This window comes from Camelus ferus, chromosome 7 (genome assembly GCF_009834535.1).
Source record: "Camelus ferus isolate YT-003-E chromosome 7, BCGSAC_Cfer_1.0, whole genome shotgun sequence".
NCBI classification, from domain to species: domain Eukaryota; kingdom Metazoa; phylum Chordata; class Mammalia; order Artiodactyla; family Camelidae; genus Camelus; species Camelus ferus.
This window is the reverse complement of record NC_045702.1, coordinates 10,242,003-10,254,962: the sequence shown is the minus strand read 5'-3', so window position 1 is coordinate 10,254,962 and position 12,960 is coordinate 10,242,003. Positions and strand designations below refer to the sequence as shown.

Below are 12,960 nucleotides of genomic sequence, written 5' to 3'. Positions count from 1 at the left end.
AGCAAGAGAAAAGCAACGAATAACATACAAGGGAACTCCCATAAGGTTATCAGCTGATTTTTCAGCAGAAACTCTAAAGGCCAGAGAGGAGTGGCACGATATATTTAAAGTGATGAAAGAGGAAAACTTACAACCAAGAATACTCTATCCAGCAAAGCTCTTGTTCAGATTTGAGGGAGAAATCAAAAGCTTCACAGGTAAACAAAAGCTAAAAGAACTCAGCACCACCAAACCAGATTTACAACAAATGTTAAAGGACCTTCTCTAGTCATCAAACCATAAGAAAAGAGAACAAAAACAAGAAAGAGAGAGAAAAAAAAAAAGACTTATAAAAGATTACTTTGGCTGTTCGGGGTCTTTTGTGGTTCCTTATAAGTTTGGAATTGTTTGTTCTAGTTCTGTGAGGAATGTCGTATTTTGACAGGGGTTGCACTGGAACTGTGGATTGCTTTGGGTAGTGTGGCCATTTTGATAGTGTTGATTCTTCCAATCGAAGACCACAAGAAATCTTTCCATTTCTTTGTGTCATTTTGGTATTCGGAGTATAGATAACCTCCTTGGTTAAGTTTATATCTAGGTACTTTGTTGTTTTTAATGCAATGGAAACATTTATTCCAGTTATAAAATTCTGGTTTTTGAAGTGAAAAAAAAAGTGACTGAAGGGCCACAAATGGCAAGATATACTTCTTTCTTATGGGTGAGTTGTATTCCATTACATATACATATGCTGCATCTTCTTTATCTATTCAGCTATTGATGTGCACTTAGGATGCTTCCATATCTTGGCATTGTAAATAATGTTGCTGTTAATAGCACGGTTTATGTATCTTTTTGAGTTAATTCTTATTTTGTGGTTGGCTTTATTCCTTTGATAAGTATGAAAGTTTAAAAAGCTAAAGCTCTAAACGTTCTTAAAAACAATGAACAGTACATATATGTAAATTTTAAAATATACATGTAGTTAAAAAAAAAGAAAAAAAAAAAGAAATGAGCTATCAAGCCATGAAAGAAACTTAAAAGACATATTACTAAATGAAAAAGAAGCCAGTGTGAAAAGGTTACAAACTGTATGATTCCAACCAAATGACATCCTGGAAAAGGCAAAGCTACAGAAACAATAAAAAGATCATGGTTTCCAGGGGCTTGGGGAGAGGGAGGGAGGAATGAATAGACGGAGCAAAAGGGATTTTTAGGGCAATGAAATTATTCTGTATGATACTATAGTGGTGGCTACATGTTATTATGCATTTGTCAAAACCCATAGAATGTGCAACATCAAGCGTGAACCCTAATGTAAACTATGGACTTTGGTTAATAATAATGCATCCATGTTGGTTCATCGATTTTACAAAATACGTCACACTGATGATGGATGTTGAGGGCAGGGGAGTATATAATGTGTGTGAGGGGGAGGGCTGTGTGCAAACTCTGTATTTTCTGCTCAATTCTGCTGTGAACCTGAAACTGCTCTAAAAAAATAAAGCCTACTAATAAAAAAAGAAAAAAGAATAATAATTTTTTAAAAAGAGGGGTGGGTATAGCTCAGCAGTAGAGCATGTGTTAGTATGCTCAAGATCCTGCATTCAATCTCCAGTACTTCCATAAAAAAAAAAGTCAGAGGAAAGCATTTGTAAGTTAAGTTTCAATTCTTAAACAGTCTCCTTTAATCTCTAATGGGCTTTTGGTCAGAAAAATTTTTTTAAAAGCACAACTTAATATTCCAACTACAGCTATTCTATCTGAAGGAAGGGAAAAAAAAACACTATGATTTCCCCAAATTTGTCTTAGCCTTTTAAAAAACAAAGTTTAACATTAAGTAAAGTACCAAGAAATAAAATTTTAGCAATATAAATATTAGCTGAAGGTACCTTAAATCTTGTTAATAAAAAGGAATTTATCTCTAGCCATCCAGCCAATGTGAAGATTCACACCATTTCTTCTAAAGATTCTATAGGAAATACTCTTAATTATTCATAGTAATGCCAAAGTAACAGAAGTAACTAGCTTCTGTTATCAATACATCTCTCAAGCACAACTTGTAAAAGCAGAGTAAGAAATAAGTAAACATGATATGATAAAGAAACACAAATCTAGTTATACCTACACACAGATTTTAATGTATTTATATTTTGTATAAAATACAATTATATAATAAACATATAAACATACATATGTATGTATGCATGCATGCATGTGTGTGTGTGTGAGGTGGAGGTGGTGGTGGTGGTGGTGGTGGTGCAGTGGTAAACTTTGGAGTCAGAATCCTCAGGATCAAATCCTGTCTCTGTCATTTATGGTCGAGTGATGCTAGATGAGTTATACAACCCATTTAAAAATGTCTCCATTTCTTCTTTTATAAAAGAGATAATAATAGTATCTACCCCACTGGCTTATTGTGAGGATAACATACAGGATCTAGTACACAAAAATTGCTCAGTAAATGGTAGTTATTATCATCATTAAAAGCTAACCTTCCCTTTCTCCAAATTAAGTTTTTATTATAATCTATCAGTAACCAAGGGGACAGAGGTATTTTTCTACATTTTTCAGTAGCTTATCACCTGCTAAGGCTAAAAAGCAAACAGTGACCCAGGAGATGTATGAAAATGTTTGAGTATGTGATTTTGCAATTAAATGGCAAAGGTAATGATGTAAAACCATAACCATATTTGAAGTTGTATTCTGAAACATAAATTATAAAGGTATTATTTAGTCAACTGGATCGTCACATTCACTGTTAAGAGAGTCATCAACAGGCCAGGCATATGTAAGCAGTCTAAAACTGACACAATTTGTAGTGGTTAGGCCTTGAATCACTTGAAGGTAGGTTCATCAGCTTCAGAGAAATTTTTTTTATTATTTTAACAGTTGCAAAATTTCCTTGCTCTATCTTTAGTAATTTTTAGCATCAAGATCTATCTTCATTTTGTACTTCCCTTTGAAAGAAGAAAGCAAAAATAAAAATAACAAGACATTTACAAAAGTCATTATCTTCACAGTATTTACACTGTCATGTCACTAAATTTCCAAAGACAGTCATATCTCCAAAGTTTAGGTAATACCAACAATAGTTGACAATGCTAAATAAAAGTTCTCAGTGAACTATTTTTTATACCTGTGTTTTCTTATGAGGTACTTGCAATGCCTCAGTAAGTAATCTTTTGAAGGCCTACACAATTTCAGTGACCAGAAGTCATCTAATCTCATCTTTGGGGAGCAAGATTTTCCTGGATTTCCACCAAATAAATAATGAACCTATAATAAATAAAAGAAATCAGATTTTAAAAAATGTATGCATACTCAAGAAACTACAGAAGCCATAGTAAAATTCTTCATTCTGGTAGTAGTGTGTAATAAGTAACTTCTTTAGCTTTACCCATATTAAAAAAAACTAAAACATAATTACATTTCTAGCAAAGGCTTCTTCTGATTTTTCTCAAGTTTCCATTTTACTTTAAAGTAATGTGGCTACTTCCTTAGGTTACATCGTATATTAAAATAAATTGATTATCAAGGTTACACTGACAATGGAAGACATGAAACAAAAGCAATCATAGTTAAGAAGCTATTTCAAGATACAGAGTTTGCTTAGGACAACAAATAATGGGGATTATCAAATTAATCAAGTATTGATCATAATAACAAATGATATCTTTAAAAAAATTCACAAGTTGAATCACTGAAGGTCAACAATAACTAGAAACTTTAAAAATTTTAGCATCTTAATTTTGCTTTAGCCTTAAGGCCAAATATTAAGTGGCACATGTGATTTGTGAAGTAACTTTTTAAATATTATTCTATTATTCATTACCAAATAAGAAACATGAAAGGAATGCAATAATGATTTCACTATATTAATTATTGTTTTACTGATATTCTGTACTCGAAGTGTTAAAGCATTTCCTGAAATTTTGAAAACATTTATAATCAGTACTGTTATATAACATATGTATTATTTCCATTCTATAGACGGAAATTCATTTGTCCTTTAATTTGGGAGACTTTCAGAGAAAGGGCTTTCATTTATTCCGATGGTGTCTTTTACTTAAAGTTCTCAAATGACAGAGATCAAATAATCATGTATGGCCTAAACAGAAAGAATAAAGAATACAGGTTATATCAGTAATTTACTACATAATCTGAGCCTAATTATTAAACTATATGTAAAGTTTAAGGGAGAAATAGTTAAAGAAACCACTCTTGAACACTTAGTGACACTAAAACTTCAGAATTCAGGACTGTTTTCACAAGGCTGATGGAAAAGATATGTCAGTCACAGATAGGAAAAATAAAGACAAAAGACCTCTCACACAATGGGAAAATCTAAAATCAGGAAGTTATATACACCTTTTCATATCATGGAAAAAGGTATCCAAATGCTGAAAACTGTACACCTACTTGAATGTTCATATTGTAGAAACAATAGGCCATGCTATACATCAGATTTATGCAGCTAAGAAGCAGCAGCCATTGACCATTTTCAAAAGAAGAAAAGTGCCAGGAATTATGGACTATGCAAAAATGATTAATCTCTTAGGGAATTTTAGGGATAATATTGAATGTCTGCTACATATTCTAGTAAATGTCTGTTATGTATTATAATTTTTTATTCAAATTACTTAAAAATAATCAGAAAAAGATATATTTTGGGATTCCTTCAGATTGTACGTCATGGAAAGTCTACAGGTCAGTGTAGTTAAGATACCTTGTGTAATTCATCATATACAAGCTGATGGGCAAATCTTGGACATGGTTCTTCCTCCTGAAGACTTTTACTTGGATTGTCCTTTGCAGCTTGATCATTCTTATAGACACAAGACCTGCAAGACACTGCTTTTTAAGGCATTCTATCCTAGAAAATTAGCAGCACACCTAATGTTAATACAATTGTAGCAAACAAATTAATTGCACACCTAATTAACAACAGAAGAATTATAAATTTGTTTACATCAAATCTTAAATTTCTTGTCACTCTCACAAAATAATCTGAATTTGTTACAACTGAGTTCTGAAGTTCTTTAATGCCCATCAAAAACCTCACTTAAGAACAATCTACTTCATGTTATGAAACAGGAACAGCATAATGAAGGCCTACACCAAAGGTTCAAAGAGATGATATCCCATTTATCTGTTCACAATAAAAAAGCTAATAACAGACTGTTCTCATTTTTACTGTAAATAAATGTCTTGTTTAGAAAATAATAAATTCCTTAGTTGATGAACATCACCCTCCATTACTGAATGGAGGAAGTTCTCTGAAGTGCTGGAGAATATTTACTTATGCAGTAGTCACAGAACATTAGAGCTGGATCCTCTAGGTCAGTGTCTTCCAAAGCAAAATGTACAGTTCTGTGAGATGCTCTGTGACAAAAGGGCCCTGGTTTGAAATGCTACATAATACCCCCTATCCTGGTCTAGTCAAATTGCTTCATTTTATAAAAACTAAGACCTAGGAACATTAAAAATATATTGTTCTCAAGTTCACACATCTACTTAGTAGCAAAAGCTAGGCTAAAATACAATTCTCTTGATTCTCAGACCGGGAAACATCTGCTAATTGAATAACTCAGAGGTAAAGTCCATTTGCTGAACATGACTGTATACACAGGCTCTGACACTGACTTTTCTGCTCCCCAATATGGAAATTAAAATGTATGACATAAAAAATTAACACAAGCCTTCCATCTCTCTCTTCTTTTGAATAAACCAACATCTCAAATATATGTTACACTGAAACCGCAGCACAGACAAGAGCATCTTACCAACTATTCCTCACAATGTCATAAATCCAGAAAGAATTTCTGACATTCTCTTCCCTTTTTTCCTTGTCTTTGCTGAGTCCAGATAAGACATGTATTTCATTCAGTTCTGGATCAATGGTTGCTCTCTGTGTGAATCCTGTCATCGGAACTACAAATTGAAAGAGAAAATAAGGTGACAATATTGACATTAATTAACAGTTAGTAACCTCTCTACAAAAGATTAATACATCCTTACCCTGCTCTACCTGTGTCCATAGCACTTATCTCCTAACATACTACATAAATTTTATATTAAACAATAAACAATTGTTTATTGCCTCCTCTCAACTCAAGAATATAAGCTCTACAGGGGCAGAGTTTGCTTAGTTTACTGTTTCTAGTGCCTAAAACAGTGCTTGGTATATAACAGTTACCCAAGTATCTGCTGAACAAATAAATGAATGCTAACTACCAGAATGGAGCTAGAGGAAGGGAAGAGGTAGAAAAAGGTATGCAATGTAATCATTTTTATTGCGGGGAGGGGCAATAGCTGATTTATTATCTAGGTCAGTCCTAATTTAATAGCAGAGATAAAATATTCAAATTTTGACCTGGAAAAACAAAAAACTTGACAAAAGTGAAACACAGTTTTGTTTAATAAGGTCAGAGTCATCTAAAATATCTGCTCATGAAATACAATGAAATGACACAGTTTCTAAGAAAAATAAAATAAAATATGTGGGGATAAAACACGCCATTTTGTTTTTCTGAGTGGCTCAAACTCGCCAGAGTTAATGTTTTATTTTTTCAGAAATCCATCAAATGAGTGACGGTCATTCTGCATTATCCAGTAATTTGTGAAACACTGATATGGCAAATGCCAAGCTTCTCATTATTGTTACTTGGAAATATTAGTTGAAATATAATTTTATGATTCACAACATACTTGCCATAGATCTAAAACAATGCCATTGTTTCAAAATTACATTTCTTTTATACATGAGCAATTATTATATACTCAAAAAGCTAAACAAACATCAGGTTGAAGTAAAACACTTCAGTCAATACAGAATACTATTGGAGGAGATGCTAACCATACTGATATTCATTCATCTTCATCTACATTAGCAGGGTCAAATAACACAGTATTTATTTTTTCCCTGTTCACCTTAAATTCATTCATATTTTACATTCAAATTCAATAAATTTGTTTGGGATATTTTACAGACTATCCAAATGTACCCCACAGTAAACATATTAAAAAATTACACACACATATATAACACAATATGCAATTTATATGCATCAATATACAAATAAATTTAAATTTATATATACACACACCTACATCAACCTAATCTTAATAGTAACCCAACATTCATGCTATACAGTCTTTAGTGGTTACGTAAATCCTGTATTCCCTTAATAAGCCTTGGTAAACTTTCAAAAGTGCCTAGGTTCTGACCTCCGTTCCTCAGATAACCTTGGAAGAAAGAAAAGCAGTATAGAAATAAAAATTATTTTCATTAGTGGTAGACATGGAGGACATAAATGCCTAAATTTATTGCACTTAAATGTCTTCATCCCACTTCATCTTTAATACTGAGCCTTTGGATTAAGAATTCTATAACATGGGTTGACACACGATGGCTTGATCTGACCTTCCTGGGGTCAAATTAGGCTCATCCATTCATTAATGTTTTGTCTGTGGCTGATTTCACCCATAATAGCAGGGATGCAACGGCAACAATTACATCTGGCTCTTCATAGACAACATTTTCTAACCCCAATTTCGTAATCTTTTAAAATGCAAGTATCAGAAATGTATGGCTTATAAACTAATGCAACAAACTTCTTACCTTAAATAAGGACCCACTGAAGAAATGGAAATTTCTGGGTGGAGTGGAAATCAGTCAAGAGGAAAAGAAATTTTGAATTCTATAAAATGGAGCTGGAGTCACCAAGAGGAAATTAGGGGAATTTAAGTATTGGGTCGGGGGAGGCATGCAAAAATGTGGAAGAATTTAAGACCAAATTTTATAGGCTTCCTCTTCCATACTGTTACGTTTTGTCTAGAAGCAGCTTTGTAGCAGAAGAGAAAAATGACAAGCATTGCTTCTCAAAAACAAAAGCAGTAAGCAGGTTTACGATATTTAGGGAGGTAAGACTACCATGTTTATAAAATTTGTACTGTAAGAGTTATAAAAAATTACTTTGATTATAAAGCATACTAGAAAATATGTGCTTCACATTTCTTCGATCTTTCATATATAATATGCCTTTTATTCTGCATAATGTTGATTTTTGCCCCAAAGTTATACATTTAAATCTATTATTGGCTTTTAAAACAGCTTTACAAAATATCACTCACAAACCATACAATTCACCTATTTAAAGTATACAGCCTAATTTTTTTTTAGTATATTCACTGAAAAATCATCATCACAATCTAATTTTAGAACATTTTCATAACTCCAAAAAGGAACTCTATACTCATTAGCAGTCCGTCATTCCCCAACCCTCTTCATGTCTCCCCACAGGGCGGCTGCATCATTTAACATGACTGCCAGCAACTAGTGTGCAGTATGGATAGGCAAAGTGAGAGGCTCTTGAGATACACGGATCAAATGGGAGGCTGTTATGAGTGCAATGGGGTGGACTGGAAAAAAGTAGTAGGGAAATATCAATAAAGAAGCATTATTTCCATGAAATGGGTATCATCAGCACAGAAAATTATGTCATAAGTACTAAAAAACAGTCTCTACACTAACTTAATAGAGACCAAGCTTGGAAAAGAAACTTGTGAAAAATAAGAATAAAAATGTTTCAATAAATTTTTTTTGGAGGTATCCAAATATTTTACTCTAAGAATATTCAAACATAAAATCTCTCAAGAACAACATTCCTATTAATCCTGAAGTTTACAGGCCTTTACAAATAAAGGTTTTATTGCATACTAAAGACAAGGAAAATGTCTATATACAAAATATATGTGTGTATGTAAATAGAAAAAATACGAGATATGAAAGAATACCAAATTGTAAATAATAGTTTCGGGGGTGGGGTGGGAGTTAGGATACTTTAACTTTCAATTACACAATATAAAAATTTCCAATATATATTGCCTTTATAGTTGTAAGAAGAAAAATCCAAACCAAAATATAGAAAAAAAAAATATCTGGGTATAAATACTGGAGACTTTTACTATTAAGTGAAACATTTTCACATACCTTTCCAAATTTCTCACAAACAAAATTCTACATTAATATTTGGAAGTTGTTAGATGGGAAGGGATTTCAGGTTTCAAAAGACAATTTTACTGGCACTAAAAAAAAAGCTTTAAAACTATTTTGCTGGCGTAATTATAAAACTAAAACTAAGTATTAAAAAGTATTTTTGATACTTTCTCTAAAAAATAAAAATGAGAACTTATATCTGAAGAGTTCCTAAAGATCAGGGAGTTAATTCAAACTTAAACTGAATATATCTATGTTAATGGCCTTTTGCTTAAATTTTACAAATTGTACTTAAGCATAATTCCTACTTCCACTCCATTCCACATACAGTAACAATTCAAAAAACATTTCAATAGAAAACGAACAAAAATAAAGTTTTTCATTATCTAACTTCAAAAGCAGTCTGAATTTCCCCAAGAAACTATTAAAAATGTCCATTTCTGTAATACTTTAAATTTGATTTATCTCCTTTGTAAACAGAAGGAAAAAACCCTATTTTTTATCTTAAATGAAGATTTTACACATTTTTACTAAAAAATTAAAATGTAAAAAATTACATATAATTACATATACTTAAAAGAATTATGGCCTAGCCCTAGTATGCATTCTAGAATTGAATTTTTACTACAAACAGAAGCTGCTTATGAAATCTAAGGTTGGGACTTTCTGTTTCAGATAGCAAACTAAACATCAACTACATTATCCCTCCTTTCCATAACCCCACTTGAATTGGCAAAAACAACACTATAGCAAAAAGAAAAATAAAAGCCAAAGAATAGGACTAGAAAAGAGGAAATTATGTCAAGAACATCAAGAGGCAAGAAATTTTCTGGAATCTTGGAAGATAGCAGTTGGGATTGTACTGACAGAAATCACAGCCAAGAAAAAGAGAACCCAACTCATCAGAGATAAAAGATGGAAAATTTCCAAATAAGTCATCAAATACAAAAAGTTGTAGACAATGAGAATGACTGCTGTGGAGAGCTTCTAATAAGGACACAGGGGCTTGAGTAAGAATAAGCGCAGAGCTTAAAGTAACTGCAAATCTTCACCACAGACATTAGGGGAGGATATAGGAGACAAAGCAGCTGTGCTTTGTTTTGATAATCATGTATGTCCCAACTTGCCTGCCTAGATTCAGTTTATTCACCCTATTAGAAAGCCTGCATGTACTATGCATTCATACAGAACCCTTGGTCAGTGTTTGATTTAAGGGAAAAATAGAAAAATAGACCTATACAATGCACAGGAAACCACTGTCAAAACTTTCTTAACTGATACAGTCCTTTATTCATAAATTTTAATGTTAAGACAGGAATCACACAACATATGAGGAAAAAAATTAGCAATCTAAAGAGAGGGGCCTGGATGAACAAATAGAACGGGGAAAGATAAATCACGGAAAGGAACAGAACTTAGAAGAAAAAACCCAAACTCACTATCCTTGTAGAGAGTAAAGAAAAACGTGTAAAACAAGAATAAGTTTTCATAAAAAGAAGCAGAGTATGAAAAGATGTTAAAAAGTAAAACTATGATTTAAAAAATCAAATGACAGAATGAAAACAAAATGGGCATAGTTAAAAACAAAGTCAGTGGTCTCAAGACAAAGTTGATAAATTATCAGAATATATAGCAAAAAGATATAGAAATTATGATAGCAAAGGGACACAGATAATAAAGCCATTGAAGTAAAAAAAAAATTGTCTGAAAAGAACCCCAGAAGGCGAGGTGAAACAATGTAGAAGAAAAAAAAAAGAAAGAAAGAAAGGAAGAAAGAAAGAAAGAAAGAAAGAAAGAAAGAAAGAAAGAAAGAAAGAAAGAAAGAAAGAAAGAAAGAAAGAAAGAAAGAAAATTTCCCTGAACAGAAAAATAAGTAGGTATCCTGTTTGAAAGCGCCTTGGGCGCTAAGCATGGTTGTTGTTGTTTTTAAGATTACATTTCTGTCTCTCTCTCTCTCTCTCTCTCTCTCTCTCTCTCTAAATATAGCTCCTAGTGAAACTTCAAAACATCAGGAATAAAAAAAAATTCTAAAAGCTTCTAGAGAGGGAAAAAGCAGGTTATTATCTACAGAGGAGTAAGTATCAAACTAACATTAGGCCTTTTATCAGTAACAAAGAATGCTAGAATACAATGGAGTAACAACTTCAAACTTCCTTGGAATATAAAAAGATATGGAACTAAAATTCTATTTCCAGTTAAACTAGCAATCTCAACAATGAGGGCAAAATAAAGGAATCTTTGGATTAGCAGAAATAATAAATAACATCAGTGACTGCATCTGAAAAAGTTCTTCGAGGAGCTATTCCAACAAAACAAGGAAGAGCCCTCAGGTTGATGGTGAAGTCTAGGAACAAAGGATCAATTTATCACTTCCATTTACTATCACCCTTCTATGCAAGGGTTTCTTAGCTTTAAACCCTTTGGCGGAAGTGAAAGGCAGTTTCCCTGGACTTGGAGGGGAGGGGAGGAAGAAATGAATTATTGAGAGTAGATGGTCAGTCCACATCTATTTTCATCAATTCTTAACTCCACTGGGGTTTCTGCACTGCCATAATGTTGTTCTTTTGATTCTGGCACTAGTGGTATGGGCTACTACTGCTAGTTTCTACAGTGAAGGAGCAAGAATTAACTCAAGGAGAGATAGCTTGTGTCTCATTTAAAGAGTTCCTGTAGGCCAGGGATGATTTCAGGGAAAGGAATCAGCAACCTGTGTTAAGTTTGCCACTTTGACAGAAAAACTTTTCATTTCATAGCATTTTACACTGTTTGAACTCTGCTTTATTGATTATGCACATTGCATTACTTCTGTAATAATTTCATAAAAATAAAAAATGGCTGAACAAAAATGGCATTATCAAAAACTGAAAAGGCTTAAAGGTCAAAACCAAGAAAGAAGCTTTCATTCTAACATATCATAACTATTAATACAGTCTTATGTATTAAATATCTTTCTAAGAAGAAAACAAGGCTATCTTTCAATTTAATAACCTCTAATGGGTAGTAGCTGTGGTGGGGGAAAGAATAAAAGATTTGCAACATATAATATTTTAACAGGCTTTAGAGTCAACTGCCAAAAAGCTTGACTGAATGCCAGGAGTCTTCACCAGGTTTTATAAAAACTGACTCACAAAGAAAAGTTAATCAAACAGATCAATAAACAAGATCATGTTAATCATAAACACAGTTTTAAAGGACACCTACTTGAGAAAACAGAGAATAAGAATTGTACAATAAACAACTATTACTGTCAACCTGTTATTTTTACAGTTTTTCCGGGAAACTACAATGATAATTGTTCAACTCTCCTGTTTTTTTCTTTAGCATCTTTAATACATGAAATAGGACAGCTAAAAGGGAAATCAAGTGAAATATTTTATCTGACAGTCTGAATCACATTTTTTTCTCTTTCTTTGATTTACATAAAAGGAGATTACCAAAATGTGTAACATAAGGGAACCCTATTGGGAGAATAAAAAGCTAACAAAAATATTTTTGAAATCATTTCAATTCCTGAGGAAGATACCTTTTTACCTTTTTGTACTGATTCATGAACTAATTTTTGCTTCATGACCCAATGCACACACATATCCTTTATTAATTACTTAAGACACAGAAAACAATTTTCAGAACTGCCACAGACCCTGTTTGGGGGAAGCATCCTAGGAACTTGTTTGGAAAACCCAGGAATTTTTGAAGAAAGCACTAACCATTCTGTCTCTGGACTGCTGTTCTAATCCCCAGATCCTGTACTTGAGCTGCAACATTTCCTGCCTCCAGCCAGCGCTGCTTGCTTCAGACTGGCCCCCACAATCCCAACTGGCAAGAGCCAATTCCTTAATATCCTGTTACTACTGTTTGTCCTGAACTCAGTGGTCTTTGTTTACTGACAGACTCCTTGGTTTGTCTCCAGCCTGAAGTCAAGTGGAGATTTTGTCAGCAACCAAGGACCACCCTGAATGGGCTTTTCCTCAAATTGCAGGGCT

The 12,960-nt window shown here is 32.9% G+C and overlaps 1 protein-coding gene across 4 annotated transcripts in view; it reads right to left on the bottom strand.

Moving 5' to 3' along the window:
- The window catches only part of MKLN1 (muskelin 1), a 320,903-nt gene that overhangs the window by 29,315 nt on the left and 278,628 nt on the right, over positions 1-12,960 (bottom strand). For all 4 annotated transcript variants that reach the window (XR_004321257.1, XR_004321256.1, XM_032483347.1 and 1 more), the window contains 3 exons: positions 5,763-5,910; positions 4,706-4,820; positions 3,116-3,255 (listed from right to left, as the gene is read on the bottom strand). Coding sequence is in view for 2 of the 4 variants with exons in the window: in XM_032483347.1 (XP_032339238.1) it covers positions 3,116-3,255; positions 4,706-4,820; positions 5,763-5,910 (403 nt within the window). In the remaining 2 variants the exon portion in view is untranslated. The remainder of the gene's footprint in view (positions 1-3,115; positions 3,256-4,705; positions 4,821-5,762; positions 5,911-12,960) is intronic.